General features: G+C 43.5%; 1 protein-coding gene, 1 long non-coding RNA gene and 1 pseudogene across 10 annotated transcripts in view; 1 reads left to right on the forward strand and 2 right to left on the reverse strand.

Annotated features, from left to right (window-relative positions):
• Positions 1-516: 516 nt before the first annotated feature.
• Positions 517-1,370, reverse strand: LOC126512729 (AP-2 complex subunit mu-like; annotated as a pseudogene).
• Positions 1,371-9,347: 7,977 nt separating this feature from the next.
• Positions 9,348-25,466, reverse strand: part of Tceanc (transcription elongation factor A N-terminal and central domain containing) — a 17,103-nt gene continuing 984 nt past the window's right edge. Inside the window, exons 1-5 of one of the 5 annotated variants that reach the window (XM_050160555.1) lie at positions 25,129-25,252; positions 16,225-16,262; positions 14,418-14,581; positions 14,213-14,330; positions 9,348-12,785 (exon numbers count right to left, since the gene is read on the reverse strand). In XM_050160555.1, the coding sequence (XP_050016512.1) occupies positions 11,695-12,777 (1,083 nt within the window). In that variant the 5' untranslated portion in view covers positions 12,778-12,785; positions 14,213-14,330; positions 14,418-14,581; positions 16,225-16,262; positions 25,129-25,252 and the 3' untranslated portion in view covers positions 9,348-11,694. Of the gene's footprint in view, positions 12,786-14,212; positions 14,331-14,417; positions 14,582-16,219; positions 16,263-18,100; positions 18,689-25,128; positions 25,253-25,466 lie in introns of those variants that run through there. The other 4 variants (XM_050160558.1, XM_050160554.1, XM_050160557.1 and 1 more) reach the window with 4 other exon arrangements.
• LOC126512680 (uncharacterized) overlaps positions 24,595-25,466 on the forward strand; it is a 531,499-nt gene continuing 530,627 nt past the window's right edge. For all 5 annotated transcript variants that reach the window (XR_007595127.1, XR_007595124.1, XR_007595125.1 and 2 more), the window contains exon 1: positions 24,595-24,725. This is a non-coding gene — a long non-coding RNA (uncharacterized lncRNA). The remainder of the gene's footprint in view (positions 24,726-25,466) is intronic.

Below are 25,466 nucleotides of genomic sequence, written 5' to 3' on the forward strand. Positions count from 1 at the left end.
TACAATATTCTGTCTGTGTGTATGTCTGCAGGCCAGAAGAGGGCACCAGACCTCATTACAGATGGTTGTGAGCCACCATGTGGTTGCTGGGAATTGAACTCAGGACCTTTGGAAGAGCAGGCAATGCTCTTAACCACTGAGCCATCTCTCCAGCCCCAGACTCCACTTTTTTTTAAACTTATTTTTTCACTCTACAGTTTATTGGGTTTAGAACTGGACCAAGTCACACGTATATAAAACAAAGCATACTATCCCAAAGCAGAGTAGGGACTAAAGGCTGGGGATCTGTTACTGGTCTTTGGGGGAGTTCTGAGGGGAGGGGTAGTCAACCTTCCCACTGCAGAGGTGTGGCCACAGGGTAGAAAGGAGAGGGAGCCACTTGGCTTTGGTCACAAAACTCAGGGCCTGGCACTAAGCCAGGACAGACAGATGGAAGAGAAGCCTGAGAAACCACCCTGCCCAGGAAGCCAGGGACTGTCTGTCAGCAGTCCCACTGTGGCGGGTTCAGACCTATACTCAGGGGCTGCTGTAAAGGAAAGGCAGCAAAGCAAGAGGGAGGAAGGACACTGACGAGTGGTCACTGGGGATACTTGGACCTGTGGAAAAGGGTGGGTGGGGAAGTGGGCCACCTGCCACTAGGCAGCTAGGCATCCACCACTTGGGCCAATGTATCGCACCGCTCTTGCCGGTTTCAACAACTGGGCCTTTGCCCTGCTTTTCAATGACAATCTTGTCAGTCATTGCAAACTTGCACTCAGACACGCCACCCAGGTAACTCTTCATCACTACCCGGCCTGACACAGGGGCACCTAGCACCTGCCCCTGTGGGGACATAAGCAGGTTTACGCTCTGCAGAACATCTAGGAAGGCTTCATTTCGGCAATTCTTGATGCCTTCCCGCTGCCAGCCAGTCTGCCCAGTCTCTTGGCTGGCGATCCGGGATTGTTCTTCTTTTGTCTGATGCCGACTCTTGATGCCCTGCTGAGTGATGAAGGTGTTCAGTGTACCTGTCTCTGAGTTCTGTGGGTAGCCAAAGTCCAGCATCTCATCCAGCAGCTCGTATATGAGCACAAAGTTGTTCTTGATGGTTTCCTCACTGATCTTGCCAAAGTAAGCAGCCATTCCACCGCACGTCTTATAGACGAATTCGAAGAGCACATTGACATTCTGCTTGCTGACTGCTGCGGACCGCTTAACACGGAAGAAGCTGGTGCAAGCGATGTTTGTGGCAGGGCTGCGCACCTACTGCCGTGCATGGATCACATTGACCCAAAAGGCATCCACTGCACTCCTCCCTATGTCATCCCTGTAGACCCGGGAGATGAGCAACCCCCCCCCCCGTGATTATAGATGAATAAACTTCCAATCATGGTGGCGGCTCAGTCTCTGTGACCCATTGCTCTGAGAACAGACCTAGAGTCAACAGTCCCCAAAAGACCGGCCTGGCCACTCTCGGATCCCAAGATGTCTGTCCGCCCCCTGTCTGCTCGCCTCTTTTTTTTTTTTTTCTTTTTTTTCTTTTCAAGACAGAGTTTCTCTGTATAGCCCTGGCTGTCCTGGAACTCACCTTGTAGACCAGGCTGGCCTCACCTCAAACTCAGTGAGATTCACCTGCCTCTGCCTACCTAGTGCTGGGATTAAAGGTGTGTGTCATCACTACCCGGCTATAAGTCCATTTTTTTGTGTGTGAAATGCTTAGGTTAGGCAAATTAGAACCAATATAAATAAGTCAAGATTTATAGTTAGCCAGGTGGCAGCGGCACACACCTTTAATCCCAGTACTCAGAAGGCAGGGGCAGGTGGATTTCTGAGTTTGAGGCCAACCCAGTCTATATAGTGATTTTCAGGACAGCCAGGAATACACAGAGAAACCCTGTCTTGAAAAACTGACCAGCCAGGGGGCTGGAGAGATGGCTCAGTGGTTAAGAGCATTGCCTGCTCTTCCAAAGGTCCTGAGTTCAATTCCCAGCAACCACATGGTGGCTCACAACCATCTGTAATGAGGTCTGGTGCCCTCTTCTGACCAGCAATCATACACACAGACAGAATATTGTATACAAAATATATATTAAAAAGAAACAAAAAAAAAAAACCTGACCAACCAACCAAACAAACAGATAAACAGACAACCATACAAAAAAGATTTATAGGTGTCCGGAACTAGTTGGGGGAGGGCAGGGACCTCGAATGACTGTTACCGGCTACCAGACTTCTTGGGAAATTAAAAGATTCAACAATCCTTTCTGGTAATTGACAACAACTTTGTGTACAGTGGTTTTAACCCACCGAATTAGATTTAAAAAACTTCACATGAACATTAAAAAAACCCATAACTTGAAAAGTAGTGTTTCGGGGGCTGGGGATGTGGCTCAGGTGAGAATGCTTACAAGGCCCATGGCATGTACAAGGACCCTGGTCCCGTCCTTCGCACCCACCCAAAGTAGCCCCGGTGTAGCAGGCCTGTCCTCCAAGTGCTTGGGAGGTGGCAGCAGGAGGATCAAGGTCATCCGTAGCTACGTAGTGGATCTTAATGGCTAACCTGAGCGACACCAGACCTGTCTCAGAAAACTAAAAAGTAAAAAGAAAAAGGAAATTGTGTGTGCGTGTGTGTGTGATTTAGAAAGATATATTTTTAAAGAATTGCTTCTAAATTTGTTGACTTATAGCCAAGTAAAGTCTCTCATGAATACTAACAGCTAAGTTACAGGATCCTCCCACACATTCAAAAAGAAAGAAAGAAAGAAAGAAAGAAAGAAAGAAAGAAAGAAAGAAAGATCAGCAAACCTTTTCAGTCTGATAACTTCTTCCAACAGCCAATGTGAGCTCCTTATCAGAGTTTTCAGTTCAAGTAATATGAGGCAGCCAGGGAGAAACAGGAGTTAGAAGACTGGAAGCTGGATTTTAAACATGTTAGGATGGTTATTCCATATCAGTGTGTAAAACTTTAAGACAACCTGAGGCCATTACTGAGCCCTCAGTCCTAGTACCTTAGTGCCCGCCCCCCCCACCCCGTCCAGGAATCTAACAGCTATACAGGCACGTACTGAATATCATCCTATGTCCTTGTGGACATTCTCCAAATAGAGCCCCATTCCTAGAATTGGGACAAGATAACCCACAGATGTCCACAGATGTTTTGACTCTGTCCCTGGAAAGGGGTCAGAATGACCCCCATCTGGCAACTGCTCTCCAGCCCTGGCTCAGACCACTTGTTATTAGAAGCCCCCTGAACAAGCCAATCCTACTAGTTGGAAAACAACCCCCGAGTTCCCCCCCCCTTGTCTCTATGGATTTTTGCTTTAAAAAATGGCTTGTAACAGGCATCTGGGGTCCTTGGCATCGAATGCTATTGAATGTTAAGTGACCCTACCGTGGCTGAATTCAAATCCTCTTGCTATTACATCAACTGAGGTGTGAGAGTATATTCTTGGGGTGACTCATCCTCAGTAATTGGACTCCAGGGTTCACCAAGTGGAGAGTTCTCAAGTCGGCCTTTAGATTTATGGGTCTGGGATTAAGTGGGGAGATGCAGGCCTGGGAAAGAGTGGTAAGTCCTAAGAGTTCTAGAAGCCAGGGAATTAGATAAGATCACCAAAGGAGGGTTAGACAGAGATGTGGGGCATTCCACTGCTGAAAGGTCAGGAAAGCAAACAACTGGCTGAGCTAGAGTGACTCAGGGAAGGGAAAAACAGAAGAGCAACCTGCTCCAGCCATGAGGAAAACTGTTCAACAAAAGGAAGTAAAAACTGCGGGTGTTGGTCCAGGGCCAGTACCTCATTTCAGCACTCACGAGGCTGAGTTTGGGGGAGTTACATGAATTTGAAGTACACAGTAAGTTTCAGGTCAACCTCTGTGCTGAATAAGAGATCCCTAACACACACACACACACACACCATTCATACATACATAGAGACATTTGAAAATATATATGTACATACATGAAAACTATCAAATGCTAATGATCGGTTTCAAGGCTAAGAATTGTCCCTTGACGTCATGGAGGGTGGAGGCTGTTGGTGACTTAGGCACATGGAAAGGATATTGTCAGCTAAGAACCTCCATCCAAAGGGGTGGCCACATTCCTTGTCTGTTGCTGCAGACAGGCAGCCTCTCACCGAGTGAACCCATACAGGCACGACTGAGCACTCAGTAGGTCTGGAATGGAGCCTGGGCCTCTCTGTACTTTTTTCCCGTGACCCCAGGGTCCAGAGTGTGAGACCTTCACTGTGGCAGCCTACATCTGCAGTGTTAGGTGACAAGGTTCTTTGGTGAACATAGATCTAACCAGGAACATAGAATGCCAATGGATTGCGTTGGTTCTAAAGGATTTTCTACTTTTCCAGGGCTTATCCTGGTGTGCAGAGGCCTGGTGTGGTAGCACACTCCTTTTATCCCGGCACTCAGGAGGCAAAGGCAGCTGGATCTCTGTGAGTTCGAGGCCAGCCTGGTCTACAGAGTGAGTTCTAAGACAGCCAGAGCTACCTAATAGAGAGACCTTTTCTCAAAAGTGTCTGGGGCGGGAGTGGATCCTCCACTAGGCCTGTGAATCTGGGTGCAAGCAAGGGGGTCTTCCATGCAGAAACGAAATGCCAGGGCCCAGGGAACTAACTATCCTGGCAGCTTCAGAGGTGTTGGGAAACTTGCTGTTTACCTGGCAGGGGTCTGGCTGTGGTGGCCCTTCAAAGCCCCCTTTGAGGAAGACTGTCGTTATTTCTCCTCTGGCATGTATGGATAATTGGGACTCTGAAGGCTCAGAAATATCCGACAGAAGTTCCACTTTCCTCTCAGCTAATCAGGTGTTTTGTTACCAGCTTTATTGAAACATAGTTCATTCATTGAAAGTATACAAGTCAATAATGACTGGCCCTATTCATAGAGGTGCATGTCCATCTCCACAATCTAGTTTGTTTTTTTCAGGTTTTGAGCTAATTAAATGCATTCACTCTTTGGTACTGGCGATTGAACCCATGAGCATGCAATTCACAGATGCCCCAAACCACAAAATTGGATAACTTAATGGCGTCCCATTTGATGTTTCCATATGGGTATTAAGTGATGAAATCAGGTTAGAATTATGTATTTTATTAAGCATTACGTTTTTGAAGAAAAGCATTCAAAATCCTTTCTGTCACTTAAATATTTAAAACGTTTATTAATGTATTCGCTGTGTACGCGCATGAGCTCCACAGCAGTGCGTGCAGGTCAGAGGACAGCTTGCTGGATCACTTCTTTCTCTCTTCTTTATGGGTTCCAGGGATAGAACCCATGTTGTCAGCTTGCTTCGCAGCAAGCACTTTTGCCTTCTGACCCATCGCATTGCTAACACACTGCCAATGCGACAACTCAATGGGTTCTGAATTTGTCTATTTATTTGCTGATGTTGCGGATTGAACGAATGTAGGACCTCGTGTATGCTAGTAGCTCTACCACTCAGCTACGTCTCCAGTCAGTAACTTTTTTTTTTTTTGAGGAAGGACTCCTGGCTTGAACTTGTTAAGTAGCGGAGGATGACCTTGAACTTCTTATCCTCAGCTTCCACCTTTGAAAGGCTTGGATTCCAGGTGGGTGGCACCATGCCATGTTAATGTGTTGCTGAGGATTGGACACAGAGCCTCGTGTATGCTAGGTAAGAAGACTACCAACAGAGCTACATCCTCAGCCTTCTTGTGGCTTTTCAAGGTAGTGCACAGTTACTATCTGTAGTCACCCACGAGGAAGTGGAAAACCAGACTTCTTTCTCTCGATCACAATTCAGTACCCTTTAATACTAATACAATTTTTGGGCTTTAATACTAGGTTTTTCTTTTTTGGTAAAGATTTATTTATTATGTATACAGTTTGTCTGCATGCATGCCTGCATGCTACAAGAAGGCATCAGATCTCATTATAGTTGGTTGTGAGCCACCGTGTGGTTGCTGGGAATTGAACTCAAGACATCTGGAAGAACAGCCAGTGCTCTTAACCTCTGAGCCATCTCTCCAGCCTTGTTTTGTTTTTGTTTTTGTTTTCTTGAGGCAGGTTCTCTCTATGTAACCCTCCCTACCCTGGAACCCACTACATAGACCAGGCTGGCCCGGAAAGCACAGAAATAAATCCACCTAGCCTTTGCCTCCTGAGTGCTGCGATTAAAAGCCTGTGCACACCAGGCCATCACACATTTTTATTACTTCTGAAACGTCGTGTGTCACTTCTATCTCATTTTAAAATATGTTCCCACAAGATATGCAGAAACTTCCTGCTCAACCCTTTGTGAGGAGTCTGCTGTGAGCAAAAAGTCCATCTACTGAATGAAAACAATACTGCAGAAAGAGACATTTCTGCCTGAAAAGATGCTAAAACTAAGACAAGCCTACCCAGTGGCCTCATGAATAGCAAGACACAGCCCACTTAAATTGCGGGATCGATCCTTTGCTGTTAGACATGAGTGGATACAGACTCCAGCTTTCTTCCACTGAGCTGTGCCTGTCTGATATGAGTTATGGCCAGTGCAGAATGAATAAGTGCCATACTGTGGTCAGATTGTGGCCAAGGAAGGAAACTGAAACCACTTTTGTAGTTTTGGGTCCTCCATCATTTAAGGCAATGGTTCTCAACCTGTGGGTCTTGACCCCTTTGGGGGGTTGAGTGGCCTTTTCACAGGGGTTGCCTAAGACCACTGGAAACAGATATTTACATTGATTTGTAACAGTGCAAAATTACAGTTATGAAGTAGCAACAGAAATAATTTTATGGTTAGGCGTCATCATAGCATGAGGAACTGTATTAAAGTGTCACAGCATCAGGAAACTTGAGAACCACCGATTTAAGGAGAGGCACAGTAGGTGGAGCCCAGTCAGATGACTCAGGGCCTCATGGGTACTCTTGGAAATTTCTTAAATTTTTGTTTCAATCCACAAAGGCAAATTTGGTGAATTATGATGCCACTTGGCATCTTTTATAAGCAGCTGCATCTATGTTTACATCATTTCAGAAGTGGTTATATTTTGAAGATAAAACATGGTTTCTAAATGAATAATATTTCAATTTGCTTCTTACTTCGGTAACTCTTCCATGCCTGTTTTAGATTTTCAGAAATGTGTCATTATTTGAAAAGAATTAACAGGGCTAGGGATGTGGTTCAGTCAGTAGAGCATTTGCCTAGAATGCACAAAGCCCTGGGTTCCATCTTCAGTACCCCATAAAACCAGGCATGATGGTATATGCCTGTAATCCTAGCACTGGGAAGGTGGGAACAAGAGGATCAGAAGCTCAAGGTCATCTTTGGTTATGGTTGCGTGGTGCGGTCAAACCCAGCCTGGTCTACATGAGAAGCTGTCCCAAATAGTAATAGTGATGATGATGACAATGACGAGTACCTTGAACTGATTCTCATATTCAGGTTTCATTTTATTTTATTTTTTCAAGACAGGGTGTCTCTGTGTAGCCCTGCCTATCCTGAACTTGCTCTGTAGACCAGTTTTGAACTCAGGGATCCACTTGTCTGTCTCCTTACTGCTGGGATTAAAGGTATGCACCACCACTGCCCAGCTCATTTTCATTTTTAAAGAAGGCAAGAATATACATCCACAAAAATTCATATATGAACTTTGAGGCCAGCCTCAGCTACCTTGTATTCTATTTTAATTTTTAACTTTATATTCTAAAATCACTTACTTTTCAAAATAGCAGATGGCCACATGATGTCACAAAAAAGGATTCAAGGAGGTTCCCGTGTGTCAGAAGAGTTAGTGCCTAGCAAGGCAAAATGTGCAATCCTTCCAACACCAAGTTTCTGGCAGTGTGTGGTAGCATCTTTGGCCACCTCACTTTAAATATGAATAGGATTACATGAGGTTGCCATTGGTTCGTCCATCTGATTGTGGCACTCTTCTGAGACTAAAAAGTTACTGCTTACAACCTGGGTGCTTACAATAAGTACCTCTGAGAGACATAAAAAAAAACTGTGGCAAAATATTTTACATTTACTGGGCATTATAAAAACAAAGTAATTTGACCTAAAAGAGGAAGGTCCAGACCCTTTGAGCAAAGGCAATGGAGTACTGCCAGCCACAAGCTTCCTGCCTGGCACTTAGAAATGGTATCTGGGAATGAAAGAAGGCTCTCATCACAGGAAATACCCAGGGAAGAGACAGAGCCACAATTGTACTCAGTTCTTCACGTTAAAAAAGTATGGACAAAGGAGACTGATTCGGAAAAACCCATGGAGAAAACCTTCCCACATTCAGGTATTAAAATGGATGTTTTCACCCTATGTAGTTACCATGGAGACTGGGGTACAAGCTGACATTTTGCACTGTTATTTGACTATTGGCCACAGGGAGGAAATTTTTGATTGGACATATTTTATGAAACAGTCATTTGCAGAATTGCTAAGGGTTTCATCAACTATCAGGATTCAGACAAACCATTCTATACTTTTTTATTTACAAAAATTTATGCACATTCGAGTTTTGTCTGCATGTACATCTTTGTGAGGGTGCCAGATTCCCTGGAACTGGAGTTATAGAGTTATGAGCTGCCATGTGGGTACTGGGAATTGAACCCAGGTCCTCTGGAAGAGCAGCCAGTGGTCTTAACTGCTGAGCCCTCTCTTCAGCCCTTTCTATACTTTTATTTAACCATTGTCAATGGCCACTTAACCGATGTTCCCATATCCATCCTTGTTTCTCTCATCACTCAACAAAGCAGCTACAATCATCTTCCTAAAAGACACTCAGATTCCATGACTACAAATTGCCTAGCTTTAGTTTTTTTTTTTTTTTTAACACAAACCACCCTACTCCCCCCAAAGTCCTCATTGTTATCATGACCTACAACGGAACTCATGAACTCTTGGCTCTTTCACACTGTCTCTCATTCACATAAGCTGTCCCTTATAATCAGGCACCTTCCCATCTTGGCATTTTCAGAGTCGCTCTTTGTTCCTGTAAGGGTAATTTTAAATTAGAACCTACCCTACCAGCAACTGTAAAGAAACTCCTCTTTCACACCATTAATCCCAGCACTCAGGAGGCAGAGACAGGCAGATCTCTGTGAGTTCAAGGCTAGCCTGGTCTACAGAGCTAGTTCTAGGACTACAAAGGCTACACAAAGAAGCCCTGTTTCAAACAAACAAACAAACAAACAAACAAACAAACCAATCCCTCCCTCCACCTCCCTTTCTCTCTCTGGGATAAGACAGAGTGTAAAAGAATTATCTATATTCAGAAAATGTAGCTGACCAAAAGAATAAAACCAAAATCACCATTTCCCTAGTTGCAAAACTAACTGACAAAGCTTATGGGAAGTGAGGAAGACTGCACACATTTAAAAAAAATCTTGGAGAATAAGAGATTTTTTTTCCATTTCAAATGCTTTTATTTTGGTAAATGTAGCTTATAAAATCTCAGTATATAATACTCATACATAGATACATAGAAAACCCAAATACCAATACTGACTTGAACAAATTAAGCATGGTTTTCATGTGCTGTGTGTAGTCTTGCACAACCAACATTTAGGTTTTAAGGTCATTCCAAGTCACATGAAACCACACTTTGTGAAACTTGAGTTTTTGATGACTCTATAAGTTTCTGTTTAAAGTACTAACACATTGCATTATGATGAACAGTCATGGAATGCAAAATGGAGAAAATACAACAAAATGTAACTCAGACTTGACAGTCTCAAGTTGTTTTCTTCAAAACATATGAAACAAAAATGTCTGCTAGTTTTATGCATCCATTGGGAAACTGTCATAAGGAGGTAAAAAATATACCTAAAGAAAAGCCTACAGATTCCAATGAAGGAATACTGGGGATTTAGAGGACAGTAACTGAAGAAAACATGTGAACGTACATGGAACTAAGAAATAAACTCTTTATTATGATAAAATCAATAAATGGTTTACACCCCAAATTACAGCACTCCAGAAGTTAAGGCTAGCCAGTCTGAGTTTCAGTTTAGCTTAGGCTACAGGTTGGTACCGGTCTTATAAAAACAGAAACTACTCACTCATCTCTGGCAAACAACAAAAGATAAAATGGATATCTAAGCACTTGGTAAACTATAAAAGGAGTGCATATCTAAGTTTCTGTGTGGATGCATAAATTTTTTACATGTTAAAAAAATCAAAACCCCAAATAACATTCTATCATTTTAAAGGAAGAAAATTAGCCATAATCATACAAATGGCTTGTTGTATTTAAGCATATAAATCAGTAAACACTGTTTAGAAAGGCCTTAGAGGAGTGATTTCCTCTTCAATTAGTAGGTAAATAAATGTTGATAAATTCAAAGTTTGAGGGAGTGAACTTCCTCTGACAACTAGTGCCATTTTCATTATGGATTTTAACACACATGACTTTGAAGACATGAAGATTCCTAACATCAAGAAACTAGTTATCATAAAGACTTTATGAAGAGCTCACACAAAGAAAAAAATAAATGCACAGCTCATTTAAGTGCAGAAGCAAGCTCTAAGTCAGATTCTAACTTACAGTGCAACTTTTCATAGGTTAAGAGAGACGTGTAAAAATGAGAAAATTAAGGACAAAAGAATACAACTCTAATCATGTAAACTTAGAGGCTCCAAACACTATTTGCTTAGCGCCCATTTCCAGGAGGAGACTTTTTGTAAAGTCAGTATCAAGTCATTCTCAGACTGTGAATACTTTAGTTTTGACAGTGTTTCTCTACATAACCCTAGGCTGGCTTCAACCACGGGTTTCTGCCTCAGCATTCGTAGTGCTAAGATTACAAACTTGAATCACCACAGTGCCTTTTTAATATTTTTTGAGACAGGGACTTTACAATCTAAACTGCCCCTGAACTCATTTAAACCCTCCTGCCTCATCCTCCCTAGCATTTGGATTACAGACATGTGCCATCACACTTGCGTCATAAGGAAGCTGAAAAATATGAAGCAGACTACCTATAGTGATGTAACCTGGTTAAGTCACTGAGGCTCTGTGGGCCTCTTTCCTCATCTGTAATATCTCCAGAATAACATTCATTTCTTCAGAACTATAGAAAGGTTCAAATGAGACTATTTACATGTAGTTCTCAACTCTAACTGCAACTTAAACTGCAACTTAAACTGAGAAATAACCAGAGCAATGTTGATGCCTGGGTCCCATGCCATAGGTTCAGACTGAATTATTCTAGGCTTGACCCTTAGCACCTGTATACTTTTAATGCTCTCCAGTAAACTCCAATGTATAGTCACTCCTGAGAGCCACAAGCCTGCAGCTATATCAGTGCATCTCAAGGTATCTCAGAGGATGACCTGGGGATTCTGCCAAGATGCAGATCAGGATTCAAAAGAGTATATGGTCAGAGTCTGTCCCTCTAACATGTTCTTAGGCCATGTGGTACTACACTGCCACTCTATAAATGGCCACAAAGTACAGAGTGATAGTCTACTACTCTTCCAAAACAACTTTTAGCAACAATGACCTTAACTTTGGCAAACAACTCTGGTTCCTTGTTCCGAGAACTGGAATAGAACAGTATACCCAGCCAGGTGTGACAGCGTACACTTATAATTCCAGCACTCAAGAGACCGAGGCCAGCTTTGGCTACATAGTGAGCTCTTTCACAAACGAAAATCCAAAAATCCCAGACAAAAATAATGGTAAGATTCTGTAAAAAATGAGCACAAAAGGGTTATGTTATACATGTAAAACATATGACCCTGAAGGGATTATATACAAATTACAAGCACACCCAGTTGTTATGGTACCACTGTTCCCCACATTCATTACAAATGACATAGATCATTTGTTCATCTGGGTTTGAATTCTGCACCCAAACTGGAAGGAAAAGTGTTCCTCTGGCAATTACAGTGACCTTGCAGTTGTATTTCTCACAGCGCTTGCACTTTATTTTATCTGTCTGTGTGCCGTCAACTGTGTGGGGAAGGTGATGTTCCTGAATACTGGCTTCTGTGTAGAAAGCTCTCAACTGCTTCAGTTCCTCGTTTGCCATGTCCAGGACAGTCATTTCAGCAAATTCTCTTGTAGACATGGTTCCAGACAGCAGGCTTTGTTGTAAATGAGAGTTCCTGGGGTTGTTCAAATTGGCAACTTTGCTTCGAATACAAGTTTTGTATTTTTTGATGTTGCTTGAATAAAGGGTAAAAACGTGCTCTTCAATTTCTCTTGCAAATCTCTGCCACAAATGAGTTTTCATGTCATTTGTGGAAAACCTAGCTAACGCTGTGTAAAGAAGCTCTACGCATTTAGATCTAAGAGACACTAGGGCATCTTGTAACACACTTGAGCTCTTGCTAGTAGATTCAGGGTCAACATCCCCCAAATATTCTTCATTAGTTTCCATTTGAGTGGCGCTACTTCCAGACTCAACTACTGCAGCATGCTTTTTTTCAGCATCTTGAGATGCCAGCCTAGAGAGAGAACTGCAGAGACCTGCTATCTCATCATGGCTAAAACCTGATGCCCCATCCTGGCTCACCTCCTGAGAAACTGCTGCATGTTTTTCTTCATTAACATTAGAAGGGAGTAATTTAAGGCTTTCCTTTGTTTTGAGGTGTGTAGTCTTATAGAAAGTTCTCCACTTTGCCAGCAGACACTTGGCCTTCCTTTTCAAAGCCACGGAGGGGCAGTTTTTGAGGACTCTGTATACAGCTCTGACTAACTCTGTTTCCTGGAGATGTTCCTTAGACACATATATCATTTCAAGTTCAGTCAGATGTTTGCCAATATCCTCAAAATACCTTTTAGCCACCAGCTGCTCAATCAGGGAAGCCTTGGCAATGATACGTTTTTTGTCAGACATCTTCACAGCTGCAAAGAAAAAAAAAGATGGTTCAATCTTTTTAAGTTTGCCTTTACTAGTTGCAGCTCTTGGAGTGTGAACTAGCACTTCTGCCAGTTATTCATGTGATGTTTTCTGAAAGAGTAATGCGATATAAATGGGTGTGGCAGATTAGATAATACAGCAATGTGAACTAGTCAACTTTCAAGACTTCTATTCTCAATAGCAGAAGGGAAAAAATGACTGCAAAGTTTCAGCAGAACATTCAAAGACTTGATAGAATATCAGCTAAACTTTTCCACCTCCACTGTACAAGATACTGTACATCAGTATCTTTCTAGATTAAGATTATTCAGGAACCTAGCATGGTGGTGTACACCTGCAATCCCAGCACTTGGGATGGAGACTAAAAGAACATGAGTTTAACACAATATTTAGATACAGAGAAAATTTTAGGTTAGCCTGGAATGCATGAGAACCCTGTCTCAAAAAATCAGTTCATCTTGGGTGGAATCTAATAATCACTGGGAATAAAATCATGCTCATGTAAGCAACCATAAGACAACGCTGAGCAAACACGGGGCTATTTTCTCCTCATAGTCAGTTATGAGATTGATATACCTAATGCCTTTATAATCTTTGTACTGATATTTTTCTGAATATAAAGAAGGAAATAAAACAGAAATGGGGGTACTAATGTTGGAACCAATGCAAATAAACAGATACTACAGGTTGGGAAGCAGGTCTGGTGAACTCTGAAAGTCAGCAGGATACAATGTGCTGACATTTGAGCTGTTGGAAAAACAGAGTCACATCCAGATGACCCACTTATTCTTTATTTGGAAATACTTTTAAATTTAGAGAAAAGTTGTGAAAAATAAGAATACCGGTATTTCCTTTATGCAAATTCACATGCCATATAAATGTAGTTTTAAAAATCCCCTATTGTGGGGTCTTTTTCTAAGTTTGAAGAAAATTATTTTCTTTTTTTATAATTTTACATGTATGGATATTTTGCCTGCTTACATGTATATCTGTATACCATATATGCCTGGTATCAGTGGAGGACTTGGGCATTTGTTCAGTTCTCCAGCCAATTCTGATTTAAACCACACACAAGAACTGACCCCTCCATCCAGGACAGGCTCCCAAACCACAGAGAAACCCTGTCTCGGAAAAACTAAAAAAAAAAAAAAAAAAAAAAAAAAAACAACAACAACAAAAAACTGACCCCTCCAACCCACTTCACCAACAGGCTGCCATTAGTTCCAAAAAGTAGTCTTGCTCCTGGACTGAATACACAGAACCTCTCTAACTTCAGACTTCATTAGGTAAGTCCTATTATATAAGAAACCATTAAAAACACTGCTGTGTACAATTCAAATTAGAAGCTTTTATGATTGTAATGTAGTAAGTGTTGAAATGTATACAATTCCTGATATTCTCGAATACTTACCTCTTAACAGTAGGAGGCAATGAACATTTACTGAGCAATCTACGACGCTATTCACACTCAGGTTACCTCAATTTGCACAATAAGTCTGGGAGGTAAATTTCATCTAACAACAGAAAATCTGTGAAAAACACAAAATCACTACAATGTTCTCATGTTTACCATATTTAAGAACATTTTTTCTACAGTTCCCACAAAGAAGTAGTACCTCTTTTATTCCCTTGACCACAGCTTCCGAAGAGTTTACGAGATTCTTTCTTCTGTTAAACAAGTGACAAAGCGTCTAGGATGCTTCCTCTCCTTTCAGTGTGTGAGCTTCAATTCTAGTCACTATATAGCAACTTGCTTGTACTCATGCACTGTATGTAAGTCCTGGAAGACAAAGTCCACCTCAATTCCTGTTCTTTAATAAAATCATTCAAAAATTTTCTATTGGGCTGGAGAGATGGCTCAGTGGTTAAGAGCATTGCCTGCTCTTCCAAAGGTCCTGAGTTCAATTCCCGGCAACCACATATTGGCTCACAACCATCTGTAATGAGATCTGGTGCCCTCTTCTGGCCTTCAGGCATACACACAGGCAGAATATTGTATACATAATAAATAAATAAATATTTAAAAAAAATTTTCTATCATAAAACTAGAAAGGGGATAATGAGAAGAGGGCAGGGGAAATGAGGGTAAGGGAATCCATCAGAGGGGGAAGAGAACATGGAGAGGTAGTGGGTGATGGAGATAAATTAGAATAAAATATAGTGACTTCTACAAATAAAAATGCCATAGAAAACCTATTCTGAGCTGGGTGGTGGTGGTGCACACCTTTAATCTCAGCACTTGGGAGGCAGAGGCAGGTGATCTCTCTGAGTTCGAGGCCAGCCTAGTCTACAGTGGGAGTTCTAGGAAGGCCAAGGCTATAGAGAAACCCTGTCTTGAAAAACCAAATCAAACCAAAACCAAAACAAACAACTCCCTCATGACCCCAAACCAAGCCAAACCAAACCAACCAAACAACAACAACAAAAAACCCTACCATTCTATATGGTAACAAAAAATTTTAAAATTCTAGATTTAAAAAGCCATTAAAAATGGTGTCCACTGTGGGCTAATCAGGTAGGTCTTAGCAATCTCTTGGATATGGATGCTGAAAAAAGTCTAGTTCCTGGAAGTGAGGGAGTATTAACAAGCTGACAGGGTTTACTGATCATCCTGCACCTCTTCAAAATGGGGTGACTCGGCCACCTTGGATTAGTATTCAAATTAAATGAGATAATCCCTTTTTCTGGAACGCCCCAGACAGAGTTTCTGTGTGTAGCACTTCTGGCTGTCCTGGAGCTAGCTCTGTAGACCAGGCTGGCCTTGAACTAACAGAGATCCACCGGCCTCTGCCTCCCTAATGCTGAGATTAAAGGTGTGGGCTACCACTGTGTGATTTAAATGAAACAGTTTTAATGACGGGCTTAATCTTTATAAAGGGACTGACAATGATATGAATTTACAATAGAAAGTTTAAAAATTTGCCGGGGGTTGGCAAGAAGGCTCAGTGAGTTCTTACCACCAAGCCTGACCATGTGTGTTCAATCCCTAGAACATAGCAGAAGAAGAGAAATGACAAGTTGTCCTCTGACTTCTACATGGACAACATGATACATATGCATTCACACACAATAAATAAAGGTAATTTTAAAATAAATAAATTTTCCAGGCATACTGGAAGACACAATCCTAGCATTCAGGAGGCTAAGACAGGAGGGTTGTCAATTCCAGACAGCATGAGTTTATAGTGAGATAAAAACCATTTTTTATAAATCTTTTTATTATGTATACAATATTCTGCCTGCATGTATGCTTGGATGCCAGAAAACGGCACCATATCTCATTACAGATGGCTGTGAGCCACCATGAGGTTGCTGGAAATTGAACTCTGGACCTCTGGAAGAACAGCCAATGTTCTTAACCTCTGAGCCATCTCTTCAGCCCCTCTAAAAACCAGTTTTTAAAAGATTTAATATGTACCATACCAGATGTTGTTCCAGGACAGGAGGTCAGCAAATACTTTCTGTAAAAGGACAGATAGGAAACACTTTAGACTTCTGGCACTGGGACTTTTCAACTTTTGTAGAAAGCACAACAGACAGCAAATACTGAATGGAGCTGGAGTAATGGCTAAGCAGTTGAGTGTGTATGGCTCTTGCAGAGGACCCGAGTTCAGTTTCCAGCACCTATGTGCTTTTTTCACGACTGCTTTTGTAACCCCGGCTTTGGGAAAATCTGATGCCTCTGATTCCCAGGGGCACTGGCCCTCATGTGCACACACCCACTCATCTATCTACATACAGTAAATATAATACAATACGCGGTTGGGACTGGGGAGAGGGCTCAGTTGGTAAACTGCTTGCTGTGCCATGGGGACCTGGGTCTGGATCCCCACATCCACATAAAAAGCTAGGCTCATGGTGCACGCCTGCAATTCTAGCAATGGGAAGGGAGAGATACGTGACTCTTTGGAGTTCACTGGCCAGTCTAGTGGAACTGGTGACTTTCAGGTTCAGAGACAGCCTATCTCAAAATCTCAAAAACCAAGTGGGAGGGACAGTAATTGAGAAAGACATCTAAATTGAACTCTGGCTTCAAGGCAAGCATGGGGGAGGGGGAGGAGTGGTAATGCTGAAGATGAGGCTAAGTTTGTAGAGTGCTTACCTAGCAAGCACAGGGGCCAGAGTTTGCCCCTCAGCATGACATAAAGCCCTAAAGCCCGTGTGGTGACTCACAAGAGACCCTGTTTCAAAGCAGCAAATGGGCAGTGTGTATTTGGCCGCAGGACATTGTTAATGCCTTTCTTAGAGCAATCCTGTCCCACAGAAAGATTTCAAGTCACAAAAACAATTTTTCAAAATGGATAACAATCGTGTTAGAAAACTGATGGAATTAATTATAATTTTACTTGGCCCAGTGTATCTAAAATATTTTTTCCTTTAGAGAAATGGGATGCTAGGGATCAAACCCAAGGTCTTGTGCACACTAAAATGTGCTCTACCACTGAGCTACACCCAGGTCACACCCCAATACTGTCCTTTCAAAATCTGATATCAACAGGTGTTTTAATTTTTGTATGTTAATAATTCTCAAAAACTCTGATGTGCTTTACATTTATAACACATTCTAATTCAGATCAAATTTCTTGTCAGTTGGAGTTCAGTCCCAGAACATATGATGCAAGTATAATGCTTATACATTTTTACTGTTAACGCTTGAGTATGTGTATGCACACATATATACATACAAATATAAAGCCGGGCGGTGGTGGCGCACGCCTTTAATCCCAGCACTCGGGAGGCAGAGACAGGCGGATCTCTGTGAGTTCGAGGCCAGCCTGGTCTACAAGTGCTAGTTCCAGGACAGGAACCAAAAGCTACGGAGAAACCCTGTTTCGAAAAATCAAAAAACACTAAAACAGCCTAAACGCGAAGAAAAAACGCCAGGAATGCTCACAGTGAAAATTTCCAGAAGCTTAGGGAACAAACCAGCAGTAACCCATCCTTTAAGTCTTTAAATCTCTCTCCAGAGCGACAGAGAAAATCGAACCTTCTAGCACTAGGTTAAACCTAACAGTCTAGCTTTCCAGAAAAGGCCTTGGCCCTGAGGAAACAGAAGGGGGGCGGGGGGGATCGCCGGCAGGGGCGTTGCTATTTTTTTACGCAGCCGCAGCCCCGCAGAAGGATCCAGGGCAAGGGAGAGCGAGAGGACCAGGCCCGCCCAGAGACTCCGGTGGGTGGGGTTGAATACTAAACAAAGCCTGAAGAAATCTACCCCCGGGGGACGTCCCTGAGACCTAAAGACGAGTAACGGCGTCCAAGCGACCTTAGCTACTTAGCTAAAAGGGAGGAGGGATTCAACCTTAGAGCCGCCCGGGCAGAGGGCGCGCCGGAGCGCCTCTGCGAGCGGGGATGGGCTTCCACTGGAAACCGGAGTTAGCCCTTCAGCCGGGGGCCGAGCTAACGGAAATGGCGGTAGGCCAGTCTCCAAATAGCGCGCTCGCCGCCCTAACGTCCTCAGCGCCGCCGGAAGTGCAGGAGCCGCCTCCGGAGGGAACTTCCGGGTCTCGGGGACGGATGACGTAACCCCCAACGGCCCTAAACATTCCCGCGCGGGAACGCGTGCTTGGGACCCGCCGCTGACGCGCCCAGAAAAAGCGCGTGCGCAGAGCGATCCGGAGCGGTGGGGGGCGGGCTCCTAGCTGTGCCCCGAGGGAGGGGCTGAGGCCCGTAGTGAAGCTAACCCAGCCGCAGTTTTTCCAGTGGCAAGGTTTGCTGACGGTCCCTCCAACTTATTCTCTTTATTTTCTGTCAAAACAGCAAAACAGACGAACAAAACAAAAGCAGGCGGACCATGGTGATGGACGCCAGTAGGCAAATGCTGAAAACTAAAAACTGGGACAGGAGGCTCTCGAGTTCGAAGCCAGCCTGAGTCAACCCCTTTAAAAAGGCTGAACGCTATACTCGCCTCCCTAAATAAATAAAAATAAAAACCCCTACCAGAACAATAAAATAAATTATGAGTGACGACCTGTAATAATAAGCATTTTTTTAAAAAAAAAAAAACTAACTCATCAATAGAAAATAAAAATGGTTGAACGTGGTGGCCTATAATCCAAGCACTCCAGAGGGCCTAGCACAAAGTGGAGTTTGTTTTGTCCCTTCATTAGGAGACTGTCCATAAGTTCAGGACTAGCCAGGGTTACATAGTAAAACCCTCTCTAAATAAATAAAAGGCAGCAATTAGTCTAACAAGCATTGCTCTGTTACTTGTATCAGATGAATGAACGAAAGTAATAAACATTCATTAGTCATGAGCATCCTGAATTCACCTGTGCATACTGTTAGCCTGCAAGGATTCATTCAAACTAGTGGTGATCCAACTAGAGAAGGCGGCGGTCTCCTTTGTCAACCTCCAATTCCAAAACACTTTGGGGCAAAGATTTCTGGAAGCAAACTCTCCTGTTCTGTGCACTAGGTACCTTCAGAAAGCAGGGTGCTTCTGTGATGAATGGACTAGATTTAACCTTAGGAGAGAGAGGGCAAGCGACTCATGCTACTCAGGATAGGGGATGCCTGATTAGTTTTGCTTTGGACTATGTTAATATCAGGGTATGATTACAGAAGAATCTCGGTTTGGGTTTGGTTTAATATAGAATCTCTCTCTGTAGTCTAGCCTGGCTTAGAACTCACTATGTGTGGCCTCAAACTCGGGATAATCCTCTTGCTCTCCAAGTGCTGAGACTATGACAGTGTGCCACTCTACCCAGTCTAGAAGTCTTGGTTTTTGCTATGGTCCGTTACTCTCGGAAAATAGCCCCATTTGATGTGAAGCTCTCAGAAATTATTTGTGTTCGACAAAACATCAAGGTCTTGACTGTTGTTTTGACACACCTGGGAAAAGTGAGTTTCCGGTGAAGAACTGTCAGATTGGCCTGTGGATGCATCTATGGGGTCTTTTCTCGGTTTCAATTGCTGTAGGAGGACTCAGCCCATGGGGTGGGGGTGGGGGAGGCAGTATTAGCCTTAGGCCTGGGCTGTGTGTGAAAGGGAGCTGATGTGAGCATGGGAGCAAGCCAGTAAGCAGCATCTCTCCACAGTTTCTGCTTCAAGTTCCTGCCCTGACTTCTTTCAACCATGGACTGTAACCTACAAGATGAAATAAATCCTTTCCTCCCCAAATTGGATTTGGCCATTTAAGGAAAACTATCTGTGTCCGGCTCAGGGTTCCTGGGACAAAATTCTGAGCAGTTTATTTGCCCCAGAGGGACAGAGGGCAGGGATAAGGGACAAAGACGAGAGATAAGGACAAGGAAGAAGGGGAAGGGAACAAGGGAAAGGGGGCAAGGGTATTTGCCCCAGAGGACAAAGGACTGCCTCTGGACAGAGAGGAGACCGACATACTTCAATACTTTCATAGCTGGACAAGGAAGTAACCAAATAAGGAAATAGACCTTGGTGGCCAGCTTTAGGATTGTAGTCTCTTTGTAAATTGGGAAGAAGAAGGGCAAGGCCAGAACCACGCTCAACACGCTCAAGCTGGCCAGAGATCCTTCAGTCTTTGTGTCCATCACAGCAACAGAAACCAAAGTCGGATGTAAGCCAATCAGATTTTTGCTGAAGGTCTGACAGCATGGGCTTGTAGGCAGAGGTGGGTAGTGTAGAATGGGGAACTGGGCCAAGCACTGAGGGCGATTGGATATCGAGGGGCAGAGGCTGTCGAGGGGCAGAGGCTGTGGGTCAATTCAAGTATCAGGACTCTGCTTAAGAAGGCCTAGGAGAAGTTTTAGGAGCCTGACTTTGAGGCTGGTTTACAAAGAATCGTTATCACTCTTACTGGTGAAGGAGGTTCAATCCCCAGTAGAGCATTAAAACCCCAAACCAAACAGTTCTATTAAACTATTAAAAACTTCCCTGAAGGGGCTGGAGAAATGGCTCAGTGGTTAAGAGCACTGACTGCTCTTCCAGAGGTCCTGAGTTCAATTCCCAGCAACCACATGGTGGCTCGCAGCCATCTATAATGAGACCCGGCGCCCCCTTCTGGCCTGCAGGCACAGATGGAAGGAATGCTGTACATATAATAAATAAATAAATCTTAAAAAAAAAAACTTTAAAAACTTCCCTGAAGAATTAGTGTAAAACCTAAAAGTTAGTTCAAAACCTGCCAGTAGCGCCTTCAGGGACATTATAACCAACTTCTTATGGCCTGCTATACTGAGGAGAAAAAAGGCATTACCCAAAAATGTAAAAAACAAAGCCAGATATAACCCAGACTCTCCTCTGGTGTGAAGGGAAAAAAAAAAAAAAAAAAAAAAAAACCTCAAAACTAAAACACAGTATATCACCTACAATGCCAGCTATAATTACCAGGAAGAGCTGCCATGGTCACTAGAGTTGCCACCTGGGGCTATTATGTGTTTAGATACAACTTAAAAGTCAGTTCCTCAGTTATGCTGCCCCGATGCTAAGTTCTCAGCTACTATAGCTAATGGGTACTGTGATGTATATATAGCACAGATAGACAACAGGTCCATCACTGCAGAAAGATCTGCTGAACAGTCCTGGCTTGGCTCATCTGGAATGACTCTTGAGATAGGGATTCTCTGAGTAGCTCTGACTGTCCTAGAACTCGCTCTGTAGACCAGGGTGGCCTAGAACTCACAGAGCTCTGCCTGCTTTTTGCCTCCTGAGTGCTGGGATTAAAGGTGTGTGCCACTACTGCCTCGGAGGGCTTTGGTGTTTTTATTTGAAGGTTTATTTATTTTGATTTTCTGCATATCAGTGTTTTGCCTGGTTGTGGATTTGTATTTACGTGAGTAGTTGGTACCCACAGAGGGCATCAGTCCCAGATTCCCTGGAACTGGAGTTGCAGATGGCTGGGCATTGAAACTGAACCCTCTGTAAGAGCTGCAAGTGCTCTCAAGCAAGCAAGCCATCTCTCCAGCCCTGGGTCTTTGTTTAAAGAATCATCTTTCAGCTGTTTCAATACTCTGAGATTCTCTTGGATAAATTTGATTCCGTGCCGTGGGAATTCCTTTTCAATTCAAATCAGGTCTCTGAGTGGCAACGTTGATTTCCTGAGCTCTCATAGACAGCCCCTTCCTGTAAATTCCCAAGGAATGGAGGCAACGATCCTTCCTAGGGAAGGATCTAGGGCCTCTCCTGAGGCGAGTGTTACTTATTACTCAGGGAAAGGCTGCAGATGTTGTTCATGGAAAGAAGTCAGAATAACGGCATCTTTGGGGGGTTCTAAGGTGGTGACTGATGTTCATTTCTTGATTAAACACTAGGGCCAGACTTTGAGCTTAGCTGGGGATGTTTGTAAAGGTCAGAGAACATAAAGGATGGGTTTTTTTTTTTTTTTTTAAAAAAAGAGCTATTCCCTTCAAATCTCAAGAGCTGCAGGATAGCAGGAAACCTTATAAAAAGGCAACGAGTAGAGAAACACAAACTTCATGATTAGCTGCTGCAACAGATACCTCAGACATACAGAGGTCAAAGGACACAGAAACAGTGACTATTCCAGGAAAAGTTACTTTTCTGCAAGATCAGACCGTGGCTAGCTGGTGAGCCAGGCAGAGGCAGGTGGATCTGTGAGTTCAAGGATAACCTGTTTTACAGAGTGAGTTCCAGGACAGCCAGGACTACATAGAAAAACCTTGTCTCAGGAAATCAGACACAAGTGATTCTTACCTAGGAGCTGAGGAGTGGGGAAGTGGATCCTACATAGTCCTTTCTCCAAGCTCAGGAGGGTAACTGGATTTCTGGCTATATTAAAATATACAATTTATATACAATTGAAAGTTCACAAATAACATTTATTTATTATTGTGTATGTGTGTGGAGGTCAGAAGAAGACAACTTGTGAGACTCAGTTCTCTCTTTCTACCATGTGAATTCCAGGAACCATACTGGTGGTCAGGCTTGGTGGCAAGCACCTTTACTGCCACCACCACCGTGTGTGTTTGTGTGTGTGTGTGTGTGTGTGTGTGTGTGTATAGCATAGGTTAAAGACTTTTCACCTTTTTGTTTTGTTTTTTTTTGATACAGGGTTTCTCTGTGTAGCCTGGCTGTCCTGGAACTCACTCTGTAGAGCAGGCTGGCCTCAAACTCACAGAGATCCACCTGCCTCTGCCTCTTGAGTGCTGGGATTAAAGGCTTGTGTCACCACACCTGTCTAAGACTTTTCACTTTTAAAAACTGTGTTAAGTGATTATTTCATTGTTGTAAGCCCTTTATTTTGGAGGCAAGGTCTCACTCTGTAGCCCAGGCTGGCCTTGACTGCACGCACAGTGATCCCCCTGCCTCAGGCTCCTGAGTGCTGTGTTTTTAGGCGCGCACCAGCAGTTCTGGTTTGATACAACCCTTTCACATTTAATTGTCACAGAGTTGAGATTTCACTCTTCTCTTGTTGAGAACTAAATGCAGTAAAGTGGATACATCTTAAAGTTCTATCTTGGCAAAATGGTGTCTTCTGGATGAAGATTTGTGCTTAGGTGCTTCCTGTTTGCCCTTCCCCCCAACCACAGGATGAGGGCTATCTGACCTCCGGCTCCATAAGATCTGTTTAGTCTGTCTTCACCTTATCAAAGACAGGCTTACCGGGCTGGGAAGGTGAGTCAGTGGGCAAAGTGCTTCTTGTACAAGTGTGAAGACCTGCATTCCTGTCCTCAGCACCTCTGTAAAAGCTAGCCATAGTGCCACACATCTGTCACCTCGATGCTGGAGGCGGGGCCTTGCCTAGTCACTGAGCTCCCCATTTAGTGAGTGACCCTGTCTCCAAAAGTAAGTTGGAAGGGCCAGAGAGATGACTCAGTGATAGCAGAGAACCCAGGTCCATTTCCCTGCTGTTTGGGAAGTTTGGAACTTTCAGAGTGCAAGCCTTGCTAGAGGAGGTAGGTCACTGGGGGAGGGCTTTGATGGCTTATAGACTCTGTTCTACTCGCAGTTGGCACGATCTCCTTCCCAGGTGTGCTTTAGATGTGATCTCTCTGCTTCCTGTTCCCGCTGCCATGCCTTCCCTGCCATTGTGGACATCTACTCTTCTGCAGTCATAAGCCCGAATAAAGCTTCCTTAGGATGAGTTTGGTTATGGTAGCTGATCACAGCAACAGAAAAGTAACTGGTAAACTTTCAGAGCTCCTGGAGGTCAGGCTGAGCCTCAAACCAATGAAATTACAATCTCTCGGTCAAAACCTAGTCATTGCCATGTTTTAACAGTTCTACTGGACATTCAAGATTGAATGCCACTACTTTCATTTGTTGTGATTCTGCCCTTAACTTCACCCCAAAGTCTTTCAAGAACCACTGATGGGGGGCGGGGGAGGAGAGTCTGGAGAGATAGCTCAGTAGCTAAGAGCATTCTTTGCTCTTGCAGAGGCCCTGGGTTTAGATCCCAGCATTCACATGATAGCTTGCGACCATCTTTAACTCAAGTTCCGGAGGACCCGCCACTGTGGGCGCCAGGCATGCGCAGGGTTTGCGTACAGAACAAGCAGGCAATACATTCATAGACATAAACTTTTAAAAGAAAACCACTGTTGGAAAACATTAAGAGTTGACAGGCAATGCACAAGTCCCTTAGAGCACAAAACATAGCACACATTCTTCTTGATACTGAGTTAAGATAAACCTAGAGATCCCCAAAGTCTCACCCCCCACCCCTGCAACCCCCTTTGGGATTTCATTAAGAAGCCAGTTCACCCCTGGAAATAACTCACTAAAAGCGCCCTTGGTGTGACACCTCCCCTAATTGAGCTCTGGAGGCTTTTTTTTTTTTTTTTTTTTTTTTTACTCCAGAAGACCTTTTCCTCAACCAGAAGCTCCCGGCTCCACCCCTACAGACACAAAGTAGAACAGAGGTAGGTGGGAGACGCCCTGAGCTGGAGAACAGGAGCTGACTCTGGCCCAGCGGGATTCCTGCATGCTTCTCCACGGGATAATGACGGGAGACTAGAAATCAGCTGCGGCTTGCTGCTTCTCCAACTGTAAGTTTCCTAACAAACTTGACTTAAGCCGCCTAGGTGTTAGGGGTGTGCGTGGCTTCCACATTCTATCACAGGACAATTTACAGTGAGAAACCCGCAGGGGAGCTATTCAGGAAGAGGACAGAGCGAGTTCAAGATCAGCCTAGTTAACGTAGTGAGACGTTACATTCAATTTTTCAAAATAAGGTTAAAAAAGAGGGCATGATATATGGTGACATGCACGAGACCCTAACCAATCCCTAGTCAATCACAACATTTAATAATTACGAGAAAAAAGACCCAGTTTTAGTTTTGGAATGTCCAGCTGGAGAGATGACTCAGCGTGTAAAGGCCCTTGCTGCCAAGCCTGGCAGTCTGAGTTTGGTCCCTGGAGCTGCCATAAAGGTGGAAGGAGAGAACCTACCCCACAGAGTTGGTCTCTGGCCTCCACGCGGTCGTCATGTTTGGTTTGTTGTCAATTGTTTGAGCTGGTACATCGCCTGGAATGGATAAGCCCGTGAGTCCACCATTTGCATGATGGGATCTAGGTCGTGGACTTTGATGGGGGCAGACCCAGCTTTAAGTTTACCTTGTAAACTGCTGGTCAGGGTATCTGTTTACCTAGGTAAAGAGCTCCTGACCTCAGCCTCCTTTGTGACCTTTCTTTCTTTGAAACAGGGTCTCTTTAAATTTTTTCTCCTTTTTTTTTTTTTTTTTTTTTTTTTTTTTTTTTTTTTTTTTTTTTTTTTTTTTTTTTTTTTT

The sequence above is a fragment of the Alexandromys fortis genome, unplaced genomic scaffold (assembly GCF_014885135.2).
Source record: "Alexandromys fortis isolate MF-2015 unplaced genomic scaffold, M_Fortis_MF-2015_v1.1 scaffold_120, whole genome shotgun sequence".
Lineage (NCBI taxonomy): Eukaryota > Metazoa > Chordata > Mammalia > Rodentia > Cricetidae > Alexandromys > Alexandromys fortis.